Source organism: Silurus aristotelis, assembly GCF_946808225.1.
Source record: "Silurus aristotelis genome assembly, chromosome: 22".
In the NCBI taxonomy this organism is placed as follows: domain Eukaryota; kingdom Metazoa; phylum Chordata; class Actinopteri; order Siluriformes; family Siluridae; genus Silurus; species Silurus aristotelis.
The window spans coordinates 4,338,501-4,364,772 of record NC_139595.1 but is presented as its reverse complement, the minus strand read 5'-3'; the positions used below and the strand labels follow the sequence as shown (position 1 = coordinate 4,364,772).

At 37.7% G+C, this 26,272-nt stretch overlaps 2 protein-coding genes across 9 annotated transcripts; one reads left to right on the top strand and one right to left on the bottom strand.

Moving 5' to 3' along the window:
* Positions 1 to 1,259: 1,259 nt before the first annotated feature.
* Positions 1,260 to 13,322, bottom strand: atcayb (ATCAY kinesin light chain interacting caytaxin b). 7 transcript variants are annotated; one of them, XR_014530827.1, is made up of 14 exons: positions 12,420 to 13,322; positions 10,304 to 10,406; positions 8,963 to 9,012; positions 7,997 to 8,230; positions 7,634 to 7,804; positions 6,456 to 6,558; positions 6,084 to 6,215; positions 5,862 to 5,948; positions 5,683 to 5,781; positions 4,347 to 4,382; positions 3,847 to 3,891; positions 3,692 to 3,731; positions 3,529 to 3,613; positions 1,260 to 2,697 (listed from the first exon to the last, which is right to left on the bottom strand). XR_014530827.1 is itself a non-coding variant. In XM_083525358.1 (13 exons), the coding sequence occupies exons 2-12, from the start codon at positions 10,378 to 10,380 to the stop codon at positions 3,698 to 3,700; spliced, it is 1,068 nt and encodes a 355-aa protein (XP_083381484.1). In that variant the 5' UTR covers positions 10,381 to 10,406; positions 12,420 to 13,322; the 3' UTR covers positions 1,260 to 2,697; positions 3,692 to 3,697. The 7 variants fall into 7 exon arrangements, 4 of the variants coding, with proteins under 4 accessions (XP_083381484.1, XP_083381485.1, XP_083381487.1 ...); XR_014530828.1 differs by having other exon boundaries at positions 12,439 to 13,196; XR_014530829.1 differs by having other exon boundaries at positions 2,587 to 2,711; positions 12,439 to 13,196.
* cplx4c (complexin 4c) lies at positions 8,647 to 22,682 on the top strand. Of its 2 annotated transcripts, XM_083525363.1 has the most exons (4): positions 8,647 to 8,693; positions 19,379 to 19,533; positions 22,017 to 22,104; positions 22,326 to 22,682. In XM_083525363.1, the coding sequence occupies exons 2-4, from the start codon at positions 19,382 to 19,384 to the stop codon at positions 22,548 to 22,550; spliced, it is 465 nt and encodes a 154-aa protein (XP_083381489.1). In that variant the 5' UTR covers positions 8,647 to 8,693; positions 19,379 to 19,381; the 3' UTR covers positions 22,551 to 22,682. The 2 variants fall into 2 exon arrangements, with proteins under 2 accessions (XP_083381489.1, XP_083381488.1); XM_083525362.1 differs by lacking the exon at positions 8,647 to 8,693 and having other exon boundaries at positions 19,291 to 19,533.
* The last annotated feature ends 3,590 nt before the right edge of the window (positions 22,683 to 26,272 follow it).

Below are 26,272 nucleotides of genomic sequence, written 5' to 3'. Positions count from 1 at the left end.
GCTATATTACTCAGAAATATTATAGCCTTTAGAGTCAAGCCAAGACATTGATCAGAGGCAATTAGGCAGAGGTGTTGCTGGCATAGAGGGAATGTTCCCTACCAAGACGTTAAAAAATCCACGTGGCTCTTTCCGGAGCAGGCTCAGCTCTATATTTGTCACTTTGCCACCGTGTATGTGTGTGGTGGTAAAAAAGGTGCCACTGCGTCACAGATGCCGCTGATGCAACCAACGAGAGTGCTTGTGGACATGGGATTAGTCCGGCCTGGTCATGTTGAACCTGACAATCGTCAGTGATTCCACTCTGTCTGGATCATTCTGTCTTATGCTCCTAATTAGATCAAAAACTTTTTCCGAGAATTCCAAGTGGGGCAAATAGCACAGACACTTTCACCCTTCAGACTGCTAGACGAGTCATTAGCGCACATGTTACTTCCATTGTGGTAAAACTATTTCTATTCATGACACACAGAGAATTTATTAGCAGGAAGGGGCCAACAACCGTGAATGGCAGGTTAAAGTGTCGTCACGTGTATTGCCGCTTATAGTTGAAGTTGTTACCAAACGGCAAAACAAATGCGTTATCTAATCAATAAAGCGCAGTTCCTCGTCCAGGCTTTTACTCCATGAAGGCTATGGTGATAGATTGTGTTGTTATTATGGTTAGAAAGATGGCCCTCATGGTTATATATTTTTCACCAGAGCAGAACAACCTTGTTTAGAGAAAGCACGACAGATAAAAGGACAAGATCATAGTTCAGGTTTGTGTTTTCACTTTGTTGATGACCCTTTCTGTAGAGTCGAGCCAACAATTACAAGCTACGAGATTCTAGGGGATGGAAATCTTGCTGATGAATCCTTTGTGGAGTAGGACATCACTAGACACTGAGTGACACACCACATTAAATAGAGATAATTTAGGTAAAATTTTTTAATTAACTAAAGGGACTGTCACACTTTAGGTTTAGGACAAAGGCTCAAATAAGACTGAACTACGATAGCTTATATCATGCTTTGCAGCTTTCCTGATATGTGACATTTAAACAGCCACTATATGGATTTATTGTCTGAACAAACTCTAAACAACAGGGTGATCTAGTATCCACCTCCAGCACATGACTGATGTTTTGCAACATATTTGTTGATAAGGTGTTCAACTGATAGCCACCTTGAAATTATGTTTACCCTGAAGATTCAAAATGGTTTTATGAACGGAGATTTGACAACTTATAAGAGTGTTCAAGAACACAAGGATTCAGTTTTTGTTGGACACCTCAGATTGAACTTTATTACCTCATATCTACTTCACGACATTCACTCACAACCTTATGTATGAAACAGAAACATGTTGTGATACAAATTACTTACAATGCACTGTACAGTGTGATCGTTATGTACAATAACGTGGCTGCAGTATTTGAAAATATTTCTCCTGTAAAAAACCTGTAAATACAGCATGGAAATGTCAGAAATTCTGCAGTTACCTCATTGTTTTTTTTTTTTTTTTTTTTTTTTTTCTGTAGTTACATCATAAACATACAGAAAACCTGTACATGATAGTTGGAAATGAGAATTATTGAAAAATGTGTAAACTAACATTCACATTTAAGAACTATTGCATGTATTATTTTATTATTTCACCCATGACCTCTTTTCAGAAAAGAATTAAGACACCTGTAATCAGTCATTTATAAAGCATTTGCTATAAAGAGGTGGAAACTGAAGCATACGGTATTTTACAGTTATGTAAGTACAATGAATGCTGGATGTGTTTATTACTTATGCATTTTACTACAGTAACAAATTTCTGCTGGTGTGAACGATGTCTGGAAGGATGATCAGCACAATACATAATAACTTACTGACTGTGCACATTGTTAAATATGGACTTTAGAGCATTTGGAGCCTTTCTACACATTAAAACATGTTCCCCATGCATTCTGGTTAAAAATGAGTCTGAGTGATTATCTAAAAAAAAGAAAGTCAATTTTTTTGTCCTTTTTAGATAAGTTTCTTGTTTCCCCCTATGTGGTTAAAGTGGTAATGCTTACTGTCCACTTTATTAGGAATATCAGTACACCCGTTTGGATGAACGCAATCCTAATCAGCCAATCAATTAAATAATGCATATATATAAGGCAAGAGCCTCAGTTAACACTCAAATCAAACATCAGAATTATGTAAAATGTCAATGCAGTGATTGTAGTGTTGTTGGTGCCAGACAGTCTGGTCTGAGTCAGAAGCAGCTGAGCTTCTGAGATGTCATGCAAAAAAAAAAAAAAGACTCTCAAGAGAATGGTGCAAATAGAACAAAAAAAACATTTGGAAACACCTTGCTGATGAGAAAAGATTACACAGGTTTTAAGTTGGCAGGAAGGCTGTGTAAACTGAGGTGAACAGACTACAACAGCAGAGGACACATTGGGTTCCAGTCCTGTCAGCCTAGAACAATGAAACTAAGGACGGGGCAGTTGTCTGGTTTTAGCAGATCAACGCTGTTAGCAGATGACTGGCTGAAAATTGGCTCATTGCATGAATCAGGTGTACAGCTGTCCCTATTAAAGTAGCCACTGATTGCATAAATAAAGTTTCTTAAAAGTTCCTTTTCAGACAGAAAGATGATGATGGATCACTGCATTGTGGAAAAACAGATGCAGATTTCGGATGAAGAAAACTCACACAGCTCTTTGTCCTTTGCTAAAAACCGTTAACTGCAAAAGAGGTTAAGGACAGGGTTATAGCAAGCATCTTCACAAAGCATATATAATCTTTGTATGCATGCAGGTTCTATTAATGAAATGGAAAAATTTTATGCGGATTGCATGCATCTGAAAAAAACCCCAAAACATTTAAAGTGGTCTGTTTCGGCAGCTTATGCACCTGTATTTTAGGATTTGGTCATTAAGCTTGGTGGTATCTACTTATCACCAACATTCAGTTCAGTGCCAGTTTAACAGCAAGCAGGATATTTTGAGAGGAATAAATGATGGAAGAAACACCTGACTCGAACTTGCCACAACACCCGTGGCCTTATTAGCGTGATTTTTTCAAGTTGTTAAAAAAAGAGGGTTTTGTCTTTGGATACTGAGTGCACACTTAACTGTACCTTTAACTGCACCTTGAACAGCACACTGAAATTATCTTGAAAACTGCAGCCTTTTGTATGTTGTCACTCATTAATCAAACCTCTCTCGCTCTTACTGAGCCAAGATTTTCTCTTATACACCCTCCATTTTTTCAAAAAGGTGACCTGGCTGATTATGCCCTTCCACATGTCAGTCAAGTCACATGGATATTAAGCTGCAATAGCAGAGTCCTGACAAGAGCGTGATTTATGGACAAGTTTGCTGATCAGGTGTGTGTGGCATGAAAGGCATTTAAAAAGAAACGATAAATCACTAAGCAGAGCTTGGAATTAAAGTGGAGATCGATTGTGTGTGCCCTGCATCTAAAGTATCCCACATGCCAGTAAAAATAGCATTGATCAGACCAGGAGGACTGGTACACTAAAGATGGCAGCAGATGTACCTTATGTAATGTGCCAGAAGAGTTTTCAAAAAATTTCCACTGGTGACCAGAGTAGCTCGTGTGTTTAGGGTGGAGCTGTGCGATCCTAACATGGAATATTCACTGTCAGCCATTAAACTGGCTCAGCTGGAGGACCTCTACTGTTACAGGTCTCTTTTCTTACCTACAGTCATGGACAAGCCTCCGCAGCCACTGAAGTGGGCCTGCAAATGGACACGGGCCAAACATGAACATTTATGCTGGAGACATACAGTGCAAGTGTTTATGGGTTATGTAATTGCAAAATATTCTATCTGACCTCAATATATGTGTATTTACCTTTCTGGGACTGATTTGTCACTCTGTCTCTGGGATTCCACAAGCCTAAGAAGGTGGAGAAAAAAACCCCCAAATGATTATTTCTTCTCCTATAAAGGTATTAATTATTATATTGTATGGTTTAATACCCAAATCTACTGTATATATTGTAGCATGTAATGACAGACAAATTTATTTTTAATTTATCAACCTCCTAGGTCATGCTGTGGACATGTTTCATTTTGAAATAATTTACACAGTGTGAATGATAATTTATAAATAAAACTATTTCAAAAAATGATTCGCATTAAATCGAAGTGGTTTGCACGTAGCGTGAATTTTGACTGACTGAATTTTGACTCCTGGCTGCCTTTTTAGCATACAAAGAAAATCTGAGCTAGAAATGTGTGTATGTGTGTATGTGTGTGTATGAGAGGTCAGTTGGGCCTGGATTCTTCTAAAGGCCAGAGGAAACTTGAGCAGAACCTGACTGCATGCCAACCCACAAGCTTCAGTTTTACCTTTCTGTCTGGGCCTTGGGACGCTCCTCATCATACCTAAGGAAAGTAGGAAACACACTTAGTTACTACACCAACATACGCCGTTCCCACTGTACTTTTTAACTGTCTGGGACCTTTGACACTGAAAATGAACCTTATTTCTCCGAACCCTGAGATTATAAACAAACTGTGATTTATTTTCCCAATGACAATATTACTTTGTGTACTTAAAAGTGCTACTGGGAAAAAACATTTAAACTGAATGAATTTCAAATCCACTTTGAGAACCAGAAAAGGACAAATAACAAATCATTATTATTAAAGAAATGAATAAAAGCTTGCAGGTTTTTGACATTTCAGCTGGATAGTGGTGTTTGCTATTATCCATATTTTATTTTAATTTATAGTTATTTACAGAGGAATTATTTGAGAATCATGGGCTCACACTGGTGAATTCATAACAGTGTTCCTCGTATGGAATCAGACCAAATCTAAACAGATCACAGCCATTCATCTAATTTCATGACATTTCTCATGCGATCTGGTGAATCTTTTTATGATTTTAAAAATGTTTGCACAAATACCTCAAACAATTCTGTGCTTTGATGTTAAATATTACCATCAACTTTTCAGGGTCCATGCACCAAGTGTATGAAGCATCCTCATGTTTATGTTTATAACCATTGGGTCATTTTGGAGTGCCTGGCATGAGAAACTCAGAACTCGGCAGAAATGTTTTGTGGTAATAAAAATTTTTTCTGGCAAAAGTTTTGGATCCAGGCATACATTTATTGCACAACATGAGGCTCATTGATGCACATGGGGAGCAAAGGCTGGCCCGTGCGGTCCGATCACACAGATGAGCTGCTGTAGCTAAAATGAAGTTAATGCTGTTAATGCTCAATAGATCAGGACTGTTTTGGCAGCAAAAGGTGGACCAACACAATATTAGGCAGATGGTCATAATGTTATGCCTGATCGGTGGCTATAAAGTTATGCCTGGTGTATGTTTAATTATGGCTTATACACAAACTGGACAGTTTCACATATCAATACTGATTAATTGTTATTGCACACTAATTGGAAACAGGAAGTGAGGCTCAAATCCATTACTTTACTACAACTCCTAAAGGAAACATTATATTTAAAGTAACTTTGGTTACAATGATGTAAAGATAAACATACAGTCTTGTAATTTTATTTAATATTAATATTTTATCTGAAGTCTGCAAATTGCTACAGAAAGCTCGTGCACCTGAGACACATGCTCATGAAGCTTTGGTTTAAGGTTTCTGGAAAGCCTTTATAAAACTTTTGGTTGTCTCTAAAGCTCCCCCTGCCGATGGTAAGTACTCACTGCAGCACACACTCAGGGATCTGCACATGCTCCATAGGGACGATCTGAGCCAACTCCTCCAGACTCTGCACATAGCGAACCTTTTCCAGGAACTTCACACTGGGGAAGAGTGGAGTTTCTATTTTCTTAACACATACATAACTAATAATGGTATGATTTGATCAAAGAATTGCTCTTACCTAATGAACGGGCGTGAGATAGCCAGAACGGTCCGAATAAACCAGGACGGGTGTGTGATAATCAGACATTTGAGATTCTTCCTTAACCTTGAAAAAGATGGAATATATAACAACATGTCCATCTTTATCAAGCCATACTGATGCTCAACACAGATGATTGCAGAGCAAGATGTACTAGATATTGGCTTGGATATTGAGCAAGAAATCAGTTAACATTAATACCTTCTATCAATCATCTGGTAGCACCTCTTCAGCCAGCTGATGCCAGGCATCTTCCTGCGTGGAGTTGCTCCATTCAGGTAAATGATCATATAATCCTCAGCTACGAGTAGCTCCAAACTGCTGATCACATACCTACAAAAAAATGACACACAGGTTGAAATCTTCAAACCCACTCCAAACCATCAACCTAGAACCAGTCTACAACCAGAACTCCTCCTTACATGACTCTATAAATCTAACAAACTGAATACTTTTAAGAGTTTAGGTCTTTTATTTGATCAACATTTAATGAATCTATAATTATTATATGTCATTTTTTCATGATGGATGCTTTTTTTTTTTTAGTCCAGACGTGTTTGAGCACTGTCTTACAGGAAGAGGTTCTCCATGATGTAATGGTAGTCAGCACAGCCACTGTCCGGAAGGTAGCAGGCCGCAAACACAATGATAGCATTCAGACCTTCTCCATAATAACCTGCAAAAAGCGGAATATCTGTGTTTTAGAAAACTTGATCATATCTGACACTAACATACATTTCACTCTTTATTAAAAAATTAGGTGATGCAATGTGCTTGGACGATAGCATTGATCCAGCAGGCAGCATTGCCACCTCACTGACTTGGATAAAGTGCATATTGAATATAAATGAATGAATGATTAAATGAATGAAGTGAAAAAAAATTTGCTTTAATTAAATTCAGTTCGATTCACATTTATTAGTATGGAATTTTTAACCATGGACTTAAAGCAGATTTACAGAAATAAATTGACTACAAATATACATTAGATATTTAAGTTTATTTCTAATGGTTTAAAGAAAAAGGTTTAAAAAATCCAGACTCAAAAAAGGAACCCATCGTCATCTGGGTGAAAAAAATCTAATTTTCGGATTATTCCTAACAGACTTGTTCTCAAAATCTTTTAAACCATGGGCCATGTATTGTTTGTTACTGGGCCACACAGAAAGAATAAAAACATATTTAATGTTATTTTTATTTACATTTTGTTTTACGCTTTGTAGGGTGTTTTATAGACTTTTGCCTGTGCCAATTTCCCACACTTGTTTCAGTCAAATTTTTTTATGCATCAATTAATTAAGCTTCCACTGATTCTGCATTATGTTAAGTTTGTTACATTTTTATTTTATATGTAATAATTAAATGAATAATTAAATCACGTAATATGTATAATGGAAATATATGTAATATGTTACTGAGTTTAGTTATGTGCGTGACACCTGTACATAAAAAGGTTGTCTTGCGTAAAACTGGTCAGTTGTGAAAAAAAGGTTTGAGGACTGCTGCTTTAAACCTTATTTCATGTCATGTGTATTTATGCCACCAGGGGTAGTGTCCTTGTTTGTTTTGTCCATTTATGTATTTTAATAATTTAAAAACTATGCTATTTTCTTCATTCCCAGTGAAAGATTAAATGTACAGTAACACAAACACTGAAAATCTACTTATATGTTATTTATTCACTACATCAATTGCACTATATTTCATTCATAGAATTCAAGTAGAACACTTAGAATAAAGGTTGCACTGACCTCCATGAGTGACCACACGTAGGTATGGCCTGATGACCTGCATGTCTATCCGGTGCTCCTGTTCTCCAATGATCACAGTCCTCCAGAGGCGAGCAGCACCTTCACCCTCCTCACCCCTCTGACCCGAACCATCACCTGGGCCCTCTTTAGCTCGCGCCACAAGGGCATCGTCTGAAAAAGAGTGACTTGATGAAATTATTTGTTTGCAAAATGTTAGAGCTTGAAAAGAAACTCATTAAGAATACTTGGGTGCATTTTATTAATAGAAAATTAATCATCGATAGTTTCAGGGTAGTTTCAGGGTATCGACATTAAATCTTAAAAGACCATCAGTTTTGGAATAACCTTCGACCTCATACAGACCTTCCCACTCCAACTCGTTGCCACTGGTGATGAACTCTAAAGAGTCTGTTTCATCTGGTGTGTCCATGTCTTCTACGTTGATGTCCAGATCGTCCGGAGTGTCCAGGATGTCATCGGACAGGAGGGACCCTTCACTCCGGTCCAGTGAAAGATTTATGTCTGGGGCAACAAGTGTCCTCCGCTTACTTTGAACTGCTGAGCCTCCATGACTTCCAAGCAGAGATCCAGGGGGAGCTGAGATAAAGAGAACGGGAAAACATAGTAACACGCATGAACACGTTTATTCAGTGTTTTATATGAGCCATGAACCTGACAGTTCTATTAACACTAGCCTACTTGTATCCTAGCCTTCTTGAATGCTATTTGTATACTGTCTACTTAACCATTTTTACAGAAGTGCATGATGCATATATGCAGATTTGCATATTAACCGACTTGAATGCTTATATACATGTGAATAACACTAGTAAATGTTACATTCTTAGATAGTCTATTTACATATTGATGTACTTGCATGCTAACCTACTTAACATACGTGCAGCCTATCCAAGTAGCATTTGTGCACACTAGCCACCTTGCATACTAATATTTGTGTACTATCTCTTTGAATAATACATTTGCATGCTATCCTACTAGCTCCTTGTTTTAGTACAATTCTTGCATATTAGCCTACTTGAATGCTTGTTTACATCAACAGGTAATTATTGGGGACACTAGTCAAATCTATTTGCCATATACTTGAATACTAACACACTGAAGCCTGGATGCTTTTGTGTACTACTTCACTAGCACACTAGCCACCTTGTATGCTAGTATATGTGTTTACATGCATGCTAAGCTATTTTGCAAAATTACTTTGGGGTATAAATGAATACTACCCCTCTGGAATGCTTGCATGAGAGCATACTAACTCATACATCACATAATATCTGGTATTCACTGTTAGAGGAATTTATAGCTACGTACATGTGCGATTGTCAGTAAGACCATCAAGGTCTCCATCCTCTGGCAGAGGCCTGCACAGAACCAGTATGAAGGTACAAAGGAAGATGATTAGAATAATGCACTGTACTTTTTTTTTTTTTTTTTTTTTTAGGAAAAACAAAGTGCATGTTTTAATAAAACACTTTTATGTACACTGTGCAAATTCACTTTCACACATGGGTTTTGGCAGAGTAGACGTATGCTGAAGAATTTTACTCCCCCGCGGAAGGAAAACAAGTCATTACTGCATCACCCGTAGGCGCATTGTGGCAGGGCGCTTGTGTATCGAGGAGTGGTGATGTGTTCAGGTTTGTCAGCTCGCACAATAGATGAGCAGACAGCTTAAGGTTTGCTTGCTGTTTTAATTGTAGCTTATGTCTCTGGTGACTCTCTCTGTCTGTAATTAGTGCTGTTTTAACTACTGTAATATCACTGTTTAATGATAAGGAGCAGGGTGGCTTGTAGAAGAGACTGAAAAAAGCCCCACTTGATATACTGTATAAGACATTAGACTTAAATGTCTTATTAATATAAGTAATGATTAGTAAGCATGTGAATACGTCTGTATAATGCATTGACAATATATATCAAGTCAAGTCAAGAAGCTTTCATTGTCATTCCTATCATATATAGCTGACGCAGTACACAGTGAAATAGAAAAACTAAAGTAATATAAAGTAATAATGTATATATAATCGTAGTTATAGACTGGACATTTCAATATTAACACATGCTTATTATCAGCCAATCAAGTGGCAGCAGCACAATCGTTACGATTGTACAGATGCAAATCAAGAGCATCAGTTAATGGTCATATAATGGTTGTTGGTATTAGACAAACTGAGAATTTTAGTAACCTGGGATTTTCACACAGTTTTTAGAGCGGAGGTGCTCAAATGTTTTCCTTTGAAGAGCCAAAAGTCAAATTAGATTAAGGCCATGGGCTGATTGTGGCAGTATATTTAAAATGTATTAAATAAATAAATAGGCCCTGGAGTGGAAGCTTGATGTGGCTAAAAATAATAAATTCTAGCTAGTCCACTATGTTTAGGTCTAAAACAGCAGACATCTGGTCTTCTTCCTTTAAGCAGTTTTTCTAGTGATTTCTAGTAGATCTAGTAAATTATAATGCAGCTATCCACAGACTCTCCCACAGATTTTGTAATGAGATATAAATGAACTCTTCTACTGACTATATTGTATTCTCTGAAGCTATGCCAGCAGAAATATCATTAATAAATCAATTCGTTGACTTGACAGTAAACTTTGAAAGAAGCTGTGTAACTAAGTGTAATAGGATTTGAAAAAATGCCCATAGCTTACCGTGGGAAATCTTCATCCTGCCATTCATCCTTCACCTCTAAGTTTTCCATGCGGAGAGTGGCTTCTGTTGTACCCATTCTGTTGTCCTGAGGCACAAGTCACACTGCAACACATGATCAGCAATACTTTCGCTGATTCACCAACACTTTTTTTATTATATAACAAAAGTTGTTCATCTGGGGCAAATATAGTTTAAGGCATTTATACCAATTTTACCGAAATGTCATGAATACTTTAATTGCATTCATAGACTACAGTTATATTGTATTTTTCATTGTTTGATATTCGATGTTTGCAGTTCACACTCTGAAGCAAATCATAGGTTTATATCATTGCGGCCATACTTTATACTAATTTATTGTTGCTATAGTAACAACTCATCCGCCGTAGCTTGGATGGCAGATATATTATATAAGTATATTGATTATATCAGTATATTGATATGTTATACGTTTCTGTAAGGAGTATCGTATGCAATATTTTTGCAGGGTGTCTTCAGCGACAGTGGTTTTGTAACTTTCAGGGAAATTGTTTAGCACATAGAACTGCCACAGTCCTAATAATATGACCAGCTGTGTTTAATTTACATTATATTAAAAATATTTTGGGCCATTATTGCACCTATTCCAGCATGACAAAGCCCCTGTGAACAAAGCGAGCTCCATAAAGATATGCTTTACATTGGTTGAAAGATCTCGAGTGGCCTGTTACAGAGCTCTTCCCTGAATATACACATAAAGTCTACAGAGATCAGGTTCTCATACAGGACGTGTGATTCCTCACTAATTGTCATCTAAAGTCTCAGTCTATCTATATAAAATCTTCCCATAGCCTTAGTGTTTTGTCTTGTGTAATATAAATCTGTATTATCTCTGCTACAGTCTTTTTGTAAGTCTGATATGCGTTATCACATTCAATCATTTCATCCCAATTAAGCATTTAATATTTGACAGTCATTATTTAGTTTAGTCTTGCTTCCTACAAAAATGGAAATTAGGCAGGAACAACAGTAATAGATAAGAGATTAGAACGTTATCTGTGCGAGAGTGAGTCATGCGTGACGCAATGAGCAGGTCGGCAGTGCGCGAAAAAAGGAATAATGCCTTGGGCATCTTAAATAAATCATGGCGCTGACGTCACGATAACATTCATATTTTTGGATCAGAAAAAGAATCAGCAACAGATGACCTTGAAACAGGCTGTGTTCACAGCATTACTGTTATGGTCTTGATTTTTTTTTTTAAGAATTTCACTGTTTTGGCATTTATACAATGAACTGGATCTTAGATGGAAATAGAATCTATCCTAAGAACATTTGACACAAGGAGGTGAATGTATGAAATGCTCTGTAGGAGTTTCCTCCAGGTTCCTCTTCTCTTGAAAAAATTTAAGCATTAGGTGGTTTGGCTGCTCAAATTGCTCTTTGGTGTGAGTGTGTTTGCTTGTTTGGATGTGTATATGTGTGTGTGTCCACATGTGTTCTATAATGTACAGTTGTCCCATCTCAGGTATATTCCCGCATTGAGTCCCTTGAAATGGCTCAAAAATCACCGTGATCCTAACAAGGATAAAGCGCTTACATTTAAATGAATTAACACATATATATATATTATTATTTTATTGAACAAAAATGAGTTTTCCATGTGTACCAAAAATGTCCAGCCTGAATTGATACCATTTATATCTTATGAGCTCTATTTTGGGTTTGGAAAGTAGACAGAGCTTTTCATCATCAAACCCACAGGATGTCAATCAACAGGAGGAGATTTGTGTGTGTGGAGCGACATCATGTCAGAGGTGTGTTCAGCTGTGCTCATGAATGATGGCACAAACATGAATGTATGCACCGTTCTAGGGGGTTAAAGTTACTGTACTTCTCCTCCTCCTCTCATACACATGCTTATAATAGGCCATGAGTTCTTTCGTGATTCGAATGCAGTTCTTAAGAGCTAAAGTGAACTGAGCTGTCTAGTGAAGGAATAGAAATAAAAGTGATTAAGTGATTAAATGGAAGTGATTAATGTGGTATAATTAAAGAAGAAGTGCCACATATAGGACACACACACACGCACAAACTGTCCAACTTGTAGATGAAAGGCACCAAATAAACACATACCTGCATGAAGGATACTCGCACCAGAAATATGCCTCTTTTGGGGTGTTCTCTGTTCTCCTGCTGCTCCGACTGTGTGTGTTTTTGTGTGTGTGTGTTTGTGAGTCTGTGCGTGCTCCTTCGCTCAGGCTTGGAATTTTTGGGTTTTTTTTGCCATGCTCATATCCATAAAACTCCACTTGTGTAGGATGAGGAAGTCACATGTGCTGTCTCTCTTCCTTTTTCCTTCTCTCTGTCCTGCACTGGACAAAAAAAAAACTGGCACGACTAGATTTAGGGTGTGTGTGTGTGTGTGTGTGTGTGTGTGTGTGTGTGTGTGTGTGTGTGTGTGTGTCTGGGTGCGAAGATGAGAACTGTTGTCTATCCTGTCTGCTTCCCAATGCTGTCCCGTGTTCAGCAACCTGCTGTTTTCATCCGGAGGAGGTGAATCCAGATGTTCTTTGCCTCTTATGCCTCCTGCAGCACGTCTCCGTGTCCAACCGCTTCATTTCCGCAAGGGATTGTGGTTAACTTGTCAGGCGATGGTTACAGTCCCATTGCCACCAAGCGCTGATGGGATTACGTAATCTCACCTGAGCCTCACCTCCGCCTTCTGTCCTCTCTCTCTGATTTTCTCTTTTACTACATTACGAGGGAAAAAATCCCTCACCTTGTAATAAGTAATACGTCAGGGTTTATTCTCCCAGGCTAATACAAAAGCACCCTGTGCCTGCTTTCCCTCCTGAAGATGGACGGCTCATTTTCACTGTTCCCTAGCAACAGCATCACTCTCTCTCTTTTACTTCTTACCAGCAAACTCCTCCCTTTACTGCCCACCCCTTCGTCACTGGGCTCCTCCCTCACACCCTTCCCCACCTCTCTCTCTCTCTCTCTCTCTCTCTCTCTCTCTCTCTCTCTCTCTCTCTCTCTCTCTCTCTCTCTCTCTCTCTCTTCTCTCTCTCGCTCTCTTGCTCTCTCGCTCTCTATCTCTTTCCCCAGCTGACTTATCTGTATTGCCTTTGTGCCTCTACAGCCCCCTGATTGGATGTTCCACATTCCCTTCTGCTCAACCACTGGCTGAGACACTCTGCCAAACTCAGCTCAGTGATGTCACTGGTTTAGTTCCCATGGTGCATTTATCTTGTAGTTCGGACCCTAACTGCAGTGTATGAGTAATAGTGCTTTCAATATTACATAGAGTTAATAAAACTAGAAATATAGTTTGATACATTTTATGGGGCAGGTCACAAAACCGAAAATTGTCATCTCCTACACACCGTGTAGAAACCCTGGAGGAACCGAATAAATGTTTTTTTTTTATTTTTTTTATTTTTATTATTATTATTAAGATATTACAGCTTGATATCTTACATGTAGAGGAACCTAGAGGACATGTCATCATATATTCTTACATGGAGGAGTACCTTTAGGGTATTTCATCTCATTTTCATACATGTAGGGAATCCTAGATGGAATGTCATCATATATTCTTACATGGACTGGTACCTAAAGGGCACTTCAGCAAATTATGTTACATGTAGGGAAACCTTGAGGGCGCATCATCATATATTCTTATATGGACTGATATCTATAGGGAACTTTATCCAATTTTCCTACATGTAGGGAAACCTAGAAGGAAAGTAATCATAGTTCCTTATATATAGGGGTACCTATAGGGCACTTTATTCCTTTTTCTTATCTGCAGGGAAACCTAGAGGGACTGTTATCATATGTTCTCTCATGTAGGTGTACCTTTACGGTACTTCATTTAATTTTCTTACATGTAGGGGAAACTAGAGGGCATGTCATCAAATTTTCTCACATGTAGGAAACCCTTTAAAGTATTTCATCTAATTTCTTACATGGAGGGGAACCTATAGGGCATGTAATCCTTTTTTCTCACATGTGATGGAACCTATAGAACACTCCATCACATTTTATCACATTTAGGGGAACTTATAGTGCACTGCATTACATGTTCTTATAGTGCACTTAATGTAGAACCTAGAGGGCATGTGGTAATTAGTTTTTTTTTTTGTGGTAATTTGTTTAATTTGAAACCTATACGACATTTAATCACATTCTTACACACTAGGAGAATGCAAGGATAAGGAGATCTGTGGATTTTCTCCATATTTTTTATTCATTTTAATGACAATCAGTAAGATTATTAATTGCATTTCTTCACTATAAGTGCACACTAGATATCAATTTATTACATTTTATCTATCAAAGAGGCCTCCTAGCAGGTAATTTATCACATTTTATCTGCTGCAGCTTTTTTTATCTACTATTCAGAGTCTCCCAATATTGCAATTAACCAATTTTAAAATGACTTCTTATTGAATAAGTAAATGTTTAAAAACCTTGATGTTGGTGATGGTGGTAAAGTCACTTTTTGCTTTTTGAAAATGTAATTAATCAAGAATGGGAATTGATGAACGCACAATGAGTCCTGAGTTGACTCAAATATCAACGTTCATTAACATGATGTAATGTGGAGTTCAATAATGAACATGTGTCTTGAATAATTATCAGTTCGCTTATTTAATTGACCTTTGAATGGAAATCAACTGCTTAAAAAATCCTTTTTGTTAAGAAAATGAATAGAACCGGTAGGAAAGCATATGTTCAGCTTTTTTTCAGTCTGTGTGGATGAAATGCTTGAGGCCAGATTCTGTAGCTCTCAGAATGTAGTCCATTAGTGGAAGTCAGTCAGATGGTTACTATTATCAGTCTGTGCTTCTAAATATAACATTTGATATTTAATGATTTTGTTAAGGCTTGGAAAATGTTGTATTACTTCTTTTCCACTGTATAAAGTTTTTTGAGGGTTTTGTGTCATTTGAACCAAGAAAACAATATACAAAAATGTTGTATTTAGGAGACTTTTTGTCTAAACCAAAACAGAAACGAGTGTTATCATTTGAAAGGGCTTTTGTGAATGAGACACTTTCCAGATTTGAAACGGTAATCGGTGCTGCTTATTTGATTGAAACAGTGTACAAACACAGCTATGATGGAATTACTGATAGAGTTCTACTCTTCTAAAATGAAGAGCTTTGATTTAGAAGACCACAAGATGGAGATGGTGTTCAATTTAGGAACCAGAAGAATGAAGAACTGCACATTATAAAACTAAACTTAACACTGCAGACATAATCTTCTTCTTCTTCTTCTTCTTCTTCTTCTTTCGGCTGCTCCCATTAGGGGTCGCCACAGCAGATCATCCGTCTCCATTCCACCCTGTCCTCTACATCTGCCTCTTTCACACCAACTACCTGCATGTCTTCCCTCACCACATCCATGAACCTCCTCCTTGGCCTTCCTCTTTTCCTCCGACCTGGTGGCTCCATCCTCAGCATTCTTCTACCAATATAATTCATGTCCCTCCTTTGCACATGTACAAACCATCTCAATCTCGCCTCCCTCACCTTGTCACCAAAACATCCTACATGCGCTGTCCCTCTAATAAACTCATTTCTAATCTTGTCCATCCTCGTCACTCCCAACGAAAACCTCAACATCTTCAGCTCTGCCATCTCCAGCTCCACCTCCTGTCTTTTACTCAATGCCACTGTCTCTAATCCATACAACATCGCAGGTCTCACCACAGTCCTATAAACTTTCCCTTTCATTCTTGCAGATACCCTACTATCAAAAATCACTCCTGTCACTCTTCTCCACCCACTCCACCCTGCCTGCACTCTTTTCTTTACTTCTCTAACACACTCTCCATTACTTTGCACTGTTGACCCCAGGTACCTGAACTCCTCCACCTTTTCCAGCTCTTCTCCCTGCAACTGCATCACGTCACTGCCCTCCCTCTCATTCACACACATGTACTCTGTCCAACCTTCACCCTGAACCAGTCTGTCGTACCTACTGCACACTTCACTGCCGTCACACTGTCCTCATACATGTCCTGCACCACCCTCACATACTTCTCTGACACACCTGACTTCCTCATACAATACCACAACTCCTCTCTTGGCACCCTTTCGTATGCTTTCTCTAAATCCACAAATACACAATGCAATTCCTTCTGTCCTTCTCTATACTTCTCCATCAACATCCTCAAAGCAAATAAGGCATCTGTGGTGCTCTTCCTCGGCATGAAACCATACTGTTGCTCACAGATTGTCACCTCTTCTCTCAACCTGGCTTCCACTACTCTTTCCCATAACTTCATGGTGTGACTGATCAACTTAATTCCCCTGTAGTTACTGCAGGTCTGCACATCTCCTTTATGCTTAAAGATCGGTACCAGCACACTTCTTCTCCATTCCTCAGGCATCTTCTCACCTTCCAAAATCCTGTTAAACAACCTGGTCAAAAACTCCACTGCCATCTCTCCTAAACATCTCCACGCTTCTACCGGTATGTCATCTGGTCCAACCGACTTTCCACTCTTCATCCTCTTAATCGCTGCTCTCACTTCCTCCTTACTAATCCTATCTACATCCTGCTTCACCAACTCCACATCGTCCAACCTTCTCTCTCTCTGATTTTCCTCATTCATCAGCTGCTCAAAATACTCCCTCCACCTTCTCAACACACTCTCCTCACTAGTCAAGACATTTCCCTCTCCATCCTTTATTGCTCTAACTTGCAGTACATCCTTCCCAGCTTGGTCCCTCTGCCTGGCCAATCGGTATAAATCCTTTTCTCCTTCCTTAGTGTCCAACCTCTCATACAGCTCCTCATATGCCTTTTTCTTGGCTCTCGCCACATCCCTCTTTACCTGCTGCCGCATCTCCTTGTACTCCTGCCTACTTTTCTCATCACTCTGTCTATCCCACTTCTGTTTTGCCAACCTCTTTCTCCTTATGCTCTCCTGCACTTCCCCATTCCACCACCACATCCTTGTCTTGCTTTCTATTTCCAGATGTCACACCAAGTACTTTTCTAGCTGCCTCCCTCATCACTCCTGCAATAGTTGCCCAATCACCCAACACCTCTTCAACACCACCGAGCCTCTGTCTGACCTCTTCCCTGAACCTCACACTACACTCTTCCTCCTTAAGTTTCCACCATCTTATTCTTCTTTCAGTCCTCACTCTCCTCCTCTTCTTCTTCGCCTCCAAAACCATCCTACAGACCACCATCCGATGCTGTCTAGCTGCACTGTCCCCTGCCAACACCTTACAGTCTCCAATCTCCTTCAGGTTGCATCTCCTGCATAGCACATAGTCCACCTGTGTGCACCTTCCTCCACTCTTATACGTAACCCTATGATCCTCCTTCTTCTTAAAATAAGTGTTCACCACTGCCATTTCCATCCTTTTTAGCAAAATCTACCACCATTTGCCCTTCCACATTCCTCTCCTTAAAACCATACCTACCCATCACCTCCTCATCACCTCTGTTCCCGTCACCTACATGCCCATTAAAGTCTGCCCCAATCACCAATCGTTCTTTCCTAGGTACACCATCTACCACTTCATCTAATTCACTCCAGAATTTTTCCTTCTCCTCCATCTCACAGCCAACTTGGGGAGCATAGGCACTGATGACATTTATCATCATCTTCCACCTTCACGATCATCACCCTATCAGAAACTCTCTTCACCTCCACTACACTCTTACTGCACTCTTCCTTCAGAATCACCCCTACACCATTTCTCTTTCCATCCACACCATGATAAAACAGTTTAAACCCACCTCCAATGTTCCTGGCCTTACTCCCTTTCCACTTGGTCTCCTGAACACACAACAGATCTACCTTTCTCCTCTCCATCATATCAGCTACCTCTCTCCCTTTACCCGTCATAGTACCAACATTTAAAGTACCAACCCGAACCTCCACTCTCCTACACTGCTCCTTTTCCTGCCGTCTCTGTAGACGTCTTCCTCCTCTCCTTCTCCTCCTTCGGCCAACAGCAGCCCAATTTCCACTGGTACCCTGTCGGCCAACGATACCTGTGGCGGTCGTTGTTAACCCGGGCCTCGACCAATCCGGTATGAAATTCTCATTTGTGATCCGCATATTTGATTTGGCACATGTTTTACACTGAATGCCCTTCCTAACGCAACCCTCCCCATTTACCCGGGCTTGGGACCGGCACTAAGAGTGCACTGGCTTGTGCATCCATAATGGCTGGGTTAACACTGCAGACATAATACTGAGATTAATAAGAATCTCCTACTAAAGAGTAACCATTTTGTACAGAGTAGACAGGTTTAATGACTGGATCTAGGCTGTTTATCTTGCGTAGCTTTATATGCAAGTTTATGAACATTTTTATGTCTATATTTAACTCATATTAAGCTTTTTTCTATGGCTTTGTGTTTTCATTGATCACATTATTCAACTAATAAATATGGAACACACTTTTATTGCATTTATTCTTAGTAAAAAAGGAAAACCAGCCTGAAAGAAATACAAACAGTTTATAGATTTCGATGAGCATGATGTGCAAAATCTCTAGAAACCACATGACATTATGCCAAATCAGCAATAATACATGGATTCAACTTGGGTTTTGAGCTTCTTAACATTAAATAAAATGCTAATATTGAAAATAATATAATGCACATTCATAATACTTTATTTGAAATCTTGGGTAGGTTGTGCCAAAGACATCGTATTTGTGCACTACAGTGTTTATTCATTACCATTTTAATATATTATTGTAATTTATATTCATATTAATGTAACATAACATGATGAGATAATAGATGAGACCTTGTCTGAAGGTGAGCGTGGCCCATCTGTCTATGAGCTGTATGTAATAAGCTAAGCACTTGAGCCGTTTTACCCCTGACACTAACACCAGGGTCCTCTCACACCTCGGGTTCCCCATAACCATTGAAGATACTGTATCTTCACCCTCATCTGACTTCCTCAATTTAACATTCACAAACAACTATTTTGAGCCAGAAAGTGTCTGGACTGCAATCCTAACTGACCTTTTAGCATATACCCTATAAAGTTGCCCCCCGAACCCCCTGAGTCCTGGATCATGTCTTTCTTGGTGCAGCAGATGCTGGGGGATAAGTTAAAGAACATGATGGGAGGAGGAGAAGGTGGTGAGGACACAGGTACAGCGCCTGGAGATGGAAAAGAGACCGCCGCATCTAAGGGAATGACCCGAGAGGAGTTCGAGGAATACCAGAAACAATTGGTGGAGGAGAAGTGAGTACATTCGCATTCAATCTATTAGTAGTCTTCTTTTATATCATGATTGGGGTGCAGCTTGTGTCCCACACATTTTTCACATGTACTAATACACATGTCCATTGAAGGTAAAATAAATTTTTAACTACTGACCTTTACCACAAATTAAGTTCATGATTCAAATAAATGACATAAAACAATAATAAAACCCCGAAATGTGATTTTTCTGTATGTATGTGTGATTGTAACAACCTTTTCCATAACTAAGGCCATAATAGTTTATATCCACATTACTTAAAAGTTGTTTTTGTTAAACCTGTACACCCATATAATTATTCCCAAAGTCACATGTGCAGCAGGAGGTTGCATCATCTGAATTTCTGTTTTGTTTGATCCATTTTATAAATATTTTTATTGACCAATAAGATCGCTTTGAATTTACAGTTCTGATGCCCAAAGGTATAATGTTCAACACAATTATGTGATCCATGACAAAGCATGTCATGCTAGTTCATGACATTTTAAGCTAATTATATGCTAAAGAAAGCAAACATTTTACAAATTTTTAGGCACAGTGCAGAGCAAAAGAGCTGTAATCGGTTATGATGGTTAAATACACAACTTGTCAGATTTAATTCAGAAAAATTACCACAATTGTGGAGTCATTCATTAACATAAATCAACTTGCATGCAAAGCAAACCCTGACAAACTGAGGGCTCGTAGTGTTGCTTAAGGGTCCAGAAAAATATCAATCAGAAGCAATCAAACGCATCAAATATTCTCATGATTTTCAAAAGTGAGTGACAACTTTCTTTTTGGCGTTGACACTGAACCTGTTCTGCAGTTGCGAGATCATTTCTACATAATATTAATGCTTAAAAAACAATCATATTTTTTTTTTGTTAAAAATGCAAAACTAGCATACCATTACTGTACATGCTAGCATGTTATTAAATGCTAATTTCTTTTATAGTGTAAAGATCACATTTTTTATTTTTAGTACACTGGAGGGAACTATATTCTAGATATCATAGATTATATTTGTTTATTCTAGAAAAGCTGAACTTACACCGTGTGCATGCAAAATCATGCTTAGTCCCTGATTTATTTTAGTTATTAAACATCCCTGCATAGAGAAATATAGAACTATGTTAAAAGACAAATTAAAGCTAAATATATGGTAAAAAAAAAAAAAAAAAAAATGGTACTAATTTCTAGGCACAGTGCAGAGGAAAAGAGCTGTAATTGGTTATAATGGGTAAATACACAGCTTGCATCAAGTGCATTGTTAATGGTGTTAACCTGAACTCCTAATTCTTAAATGAAACTATTGAATGTTTGTCAATATTTGACTGGAATTGACAAATTGAAATATTGACTAAGATAATTGCATTCTGTTGTAGTTTCTTTGGCTCTGACTTCATTCACAAGTATGTCTTTGAAAAAAGTTACACATGTCACCATGATGTTATTTTAAGTTGTCTGTTTATATAACACCTGAGAGCATTACAGCAAGAACTGGGTCACTGAGGTAAGACCTGTAATCTGGCCCTTTGACAATAAAAGTGATGCTGACATTGGACATCCCCAACATCCAGCATGCTTGCAAATATAGCAATCAATTAAATATTTCCCATAGAAAACACACCTGCATGTAATAATGCTCCATTTCTTGGGTGCCAAAGGTTTTATTTTACATCTTGATCTGAGTTTAAAAAAACTCAAATATCATTGCAGTTCCACGTTCTGGTTTTATGTTTATTCCTGAGCTTCCTGTCTCTTATTCTACATAAATGTAACCTTCATTCATGCCAGGAAGAGGTGAAAATTAGCAAGTTAGTTATTAGGCGCTAATTGAGAAGCACCTGAGGTCAATAATGGTTCATTGTTACTGTAGTGATAATATAATGAAAAGAGGTTTAAAGTTCTTTGAAGCACTATGATTAGGGTTTAATGGCACATTTCATGATAATGCTTTTGCACCATGTTTTCTAATTCTAATAGATAGTAGTCATTTAATGATAATGTGGAAATTTCCAAATTATTGGAACCCCCTTCAAATAAAATGCAAATTCATAAACAATTTGTTGTAAGAAGGATGAAGACTTGGCTGAAACTTGTATCAAGTATGGTTATCAGAAAGGCCTTCTGTACTTTGCCTTGTGACTGTGAAAAGCAACATCTTTACACCTTTCAAAATAATTTTAGGTACATAAATGGATCTTAATAACTACTTATAGCTTTTACGCACCACATGCCACACTTTAATGACAAAGAATGTTAGGCACAAACAACCACTTGCTTTTCAACCTGGAAAAAACATGAATACTGATGATCCAGGGTACAATTTATGATGAATACTTTACCACCAGTCCCAAATTAGTTTATTTGTTCAATACAAAATGAATAGAAATGAATCTTAAAGCATACCTGCATACCAGCACACCTAAATATTTTAAAATGCAAACAAAAGCTCGATCTGCGTTTTTGTCACTGATAGGATGGAGCGGGATAAAGAATTTGCTACCAAAAAAGCAGAGAGAGCCAACCTGAGAGTACTGTTAAGAGACAAATACAGGCTTCCGCAGGTACTCAAACACATTTCCTCACACCGGATTGCTGCAATCATAATGCAATACTTGTATATGCACTTTCACACCAGTCACAATTGCTACTTTTTGTATTACATAATAGTATTACATTAAGATTTAAGTTGTAATTGTATCATTGTATATAGCTGCTATTTGAGTCAAACTTTTCCGAATAAACTCAAAGCTTGATTCTTTATTGGTTTGCTCTTATTTAACAGAGTGCACAAGACGATGCGACAGTTCAGATAGCGGGTGACGACTTAGACGTGCCTGAGGAATTGGCCAAGATGGTGGAGGAGGATGAAGAGCAAGAGGAAAGCAATGATTCCTTCATGGCCAAACTGCAAAATATGGAAATGGACTTTGATACAATCAAAGCCAAAGCTCAGAGTACGATAACAGAAGTCAAACAAGCAGCAGAAGAAAAGTGTGTCCTGATGTGAAATCACAGTGCTTTTTTAACTAAGTCAAATAAACTGAGGACCAAATGAGATACATGTATTTTATTGATTTAATAATCTATTCAATGCATATATTATGTTTTAATGAAACTGTGGAAACTGTGGACACCAGTCTTTCTATAACATATTGTATGATTACCCATACAAATACACCAGTAGTCTTTTTTACAATGTGCATTACACAATGATATTGTGTAGTTTTTGTTCAGCTTGTATACTAGCTATCGAATTTGTAATTTTATCTCTTAACAATGAGCTAGGGTATAAGCTAATGTACAAAAGTAAATACACTTATAAAACTATAAAACTCTATTGGGAATAAATAAATACAAATTAGTTTTACATGCTCTAAAATGACAAAATTGCAACATCTGATTTTTCCAACCATATTTGGTTTGTTCCTAAACTGTTTCCACAAAGGAGACTTTCATACGATGTCTTTGGATAGAATTTTCCCTCTTTTTGAACTACGAGACCCAAACCTGTTCCAATGCTTTTGTGCTCAACGCCATCTCCAAGAAAATATGAAAATATCAAAGCTCTGACCTCAACCCTACTAAACATTGGATGATCAAAATCTAGTGGAACATCTTCCCAGAAGAGTGGAGGTTATTATGAGAGCAATGGGAACAAAATGTGGAATAAGATGTTCAAAAAGTGCATAGGAATCTTATGGTCAGGACTCCACAAACTTTTGTATATATAATGTAGCTTCTTACATGTTATCTAAACGGTAAATATTGGGTCAATGTAATCTCAGTTTATTAGTATGCTTTCTGATATTTCACCAAAGTACATGGCTTTGTGATCAATTACATCAATGAAATCACTGGTTCATTTCCTATTTTTTCAGTGCTTTGTACTATTTGCTTTATTTTAATATTTTTATTTATCCTCTGTGAGTTTGTGTTAAATAAAACAAATAAAAAATTTACTTACCTATCAGGAGATGTTTAGTTTGTATGACCTACTCTGTAAGTTTTATTCCTCCCATTCAATTTATTCCCAAGTGTTTTGAATTGGATATAGTTCATAGTTTATTGTATTATTTTATGGTTCTATTTTCCTTGACAGTTTTCAAGCCCTTATTACTTAAACCTACAGTGTAATATTCTGTATTGTGCATGGCTATAAATAGCTTAAAAATGAATATAGCTACAAAATGTGTATTATACTTTCTGAGGATATTATTATTATTATTATTATTATTATTATTATTATTATTATTATTATTATTATTATTATTATTTTCATGACAACTTTTCTGTACATAATTATTATTCTAGGGTACATGTCCCAGGCTCTCATACTGATACATACATCTTTACACTTCTTTACTTCTCTCTCGCTCTCTCTTTCCCCATCCCCCTGTTCTCCTGACACAGCTCCTTTATGCGTTAGCTGCTTTGTCGACTAATAGGATCAGAGGGGCTTAAATTGTCTTCTGATAAAACTAAGAGGCTTGATAACTGTGCTGCGCCCTCTTAACCAATTTGCACTCAATTAGGATAATGAGGAAACAAGCATAGAAGGACAGCCTTAATATATTAATGTGATAAAATGATATTATCCTCTCCTGTGTTGATATCTCAGGAGCAGCAGTTTGACAGCAGGGGCCTGGACATAGTACCGGATATCACTTGGTTAATCGCTACCTAAGTGATGTTGTGATGGGCTGCTGTTTAAAACATTTTGTTTTGTTTTTTTTGGTAATTGAGTTATAACAAATGCATAAGAAAATTAAAGCACAGATGTATAGACCCTTAATTCACCTGGTCTTTCATGCAGATATCCAACCAGCCAATGGTGTGCAGATACAACTTTAATTGTTCAGTTGTTATGTTCAAGTCAAGTATCAGAATAGCGTAAATCTTAATGATGTTGATCATAAAAAAATCCAACACAGTTTCACGGCATTTCATTAAATATTAATGAAATGTATTGATTTGTGTGCATGGACAAGAATTTCACTCTTTTTTCATGTCACTCAGCACAACCGGCTCTGTCTTCATAGTAACAGAGGCTGAGGATCATGGGTAATGCTAACAGAAATGACAATCTTTTTTCCCCATTTTTATCATAGAATAAGGAGGAAATCTAGGATTAGGGTTACGGTTATACTGTAATAAATGTGTGTGTCTCTAATTAACACAGTCTCCTTAATTAACCGGGAGAATATAATCATTTTGACTGGAAGGAACCACTGATGATGGTTTATAATAGCTAGTAGCTTACAGAATATACAGCAGGAAAAACAAGGCTAAAATCTCCTGATTAAATGTTGAGTAAAACTATGAAGAAGCTTGAAGAACACTGAAGAATTCCTAAAATTTTGTCCTCAGAAAACTTTCTTTGCCAAAAAAAACCCCACCACATCTGTCTGACATTTTATAAATAGCGTAAGATTAAGCAGATTGTCCACCATTACAAACATCTCTATATAATGTGACTGAGGTTACTTCATTACCTCAATGTGTCCATAGCCCTGGATGAGGACTAGCTGTAGTATCACTTTACTAAGACAATTAGAAATCAAGCCTCCTTTTCTAATGTCCATCCCGACACCTGAATTCTCATTCAGCAGCTAGCAAGAGGAAATAAATGGGGGAAAAAAAAGTTTTAAATAAAGTTGTTCTAATAGTGAATTTGTTTCTGTTGAATCATCATCAATAAATTGTTGTAATCAGGGATAGTTACTCATTCCTCGTCCTGCCTCATCAGGATTTGGTTACTCTATAAAAACATTATTTATTATATTTTTTTTGTTTCAAACCACACAACTACTTAAATACTTGTTTGACCTCTTTAGATGTTTGAATTGTATTAAAGATCAGGCTTGCTGAGACAATAAATCAAGCATGATTGTAGTGTCATGTCAGTCCATTGAATACTACACCATACTGTTTGTGTGTCTCTCTAACTAGGACATGGTGTGTTGAGGCCAGTGATGGGGAATTTTCCTTTAGCCAGATGGCCTGCTAGCTTTGTGCACTAAAGCTCCTCTATGGGAGCACTAACCGAGTCAGTCATCGCCGACAAATCTTTTCAAGTCTCCTCTTTCCCTCTGCAAGCTTGTAGCTGGCTCAGTGCTGTGCTCCCAGACCCCAAATGCACAATACACACACACACACACACACACACACACACACACACACACACACACACACACACACACACACACACACACACACACATACATACATACATACACACACAGCAACAACAACAACCACAACTTTTTACACTTACTTCAACATTGGTTCCCAGAAATAATGGGCAATTACTGGAGTTTGTTGAAGTAGTTATCAAAGTAGTGATAGTGGTAGTAGTAGTATTTGTCATGGAAATTATACAAAATCTTGTTAGGTAAGAAAAGCAAAAAAAGATTTCCTGAAACCAATGTTGTCTTAATTAAATGACTAAAAGAGAAGGTTTTACAGAGTAGGTTGCAATTGCAGAGGACATAGCAAATAATTCAGAGGACTTTCCTTAACACTTTTTACCGCATCTGCAATAAACAAGTCAGATGATATAAGTTCCTCCTTGGAGATGAAAAGCGGTGTTGAGACCATCCTCTGGAACTGACAAGAGAGATAAGACTTAACTCAAATTTTCAAACACTCATTCTAGATCAGTACATTCTGGGAGGTGAGGCTAAACAAAGAATAAGTATTATATAATACATTTGTCTTCACAAATCTCCC

Excerpts from the sequence above, each read along its gene's own strand:
- atcayb (XM_083525358.1), bottom strand. The coding sequence starts at position 10,380 with ATGGGTACAACAGAAGCCACTCTCCGCATGGAAAACTTAGAGGTGAAG. Across the intron at positions 8,231-8,962 it reads TCTTACTGACAATCGCACAT|CTCCCCCTGGATCTCTGCTT; the intron begins GTACGTAGCTAT and ends TCTTTATCTCAG. Across the intron at positions 6,216-6,455 it reads ATCATGGAGAACCTCTTCCT|GTATGTGATCAGCAGTTTGG; the intron begins GTAAGACAGTGC and ends ATTTTTTTGTAG.
- cplx4c (XM_083525362.1), top strand. The coding sequence starts at position 19,361 with ATGTCTTTCTTGGTGCAGCAGATGCTGGGGGATAAGTTAAAGAACATG. Across the intron at positions 19,534-22,016 it reads AAACAATTGGTGGAGGAGAA|GATGGAGCGGGATAAAGAAT; the intron begins GTGAGTACATTC and ends TGTCACTGATAG. Across the intron at positions 22,105-22,325 it reads ACAAATACAGGCTTCCGCAG|AGTGCACAAGACGATGCGAC; the intron begins GTACTCAAACAC and ends CTTATTTAACAG.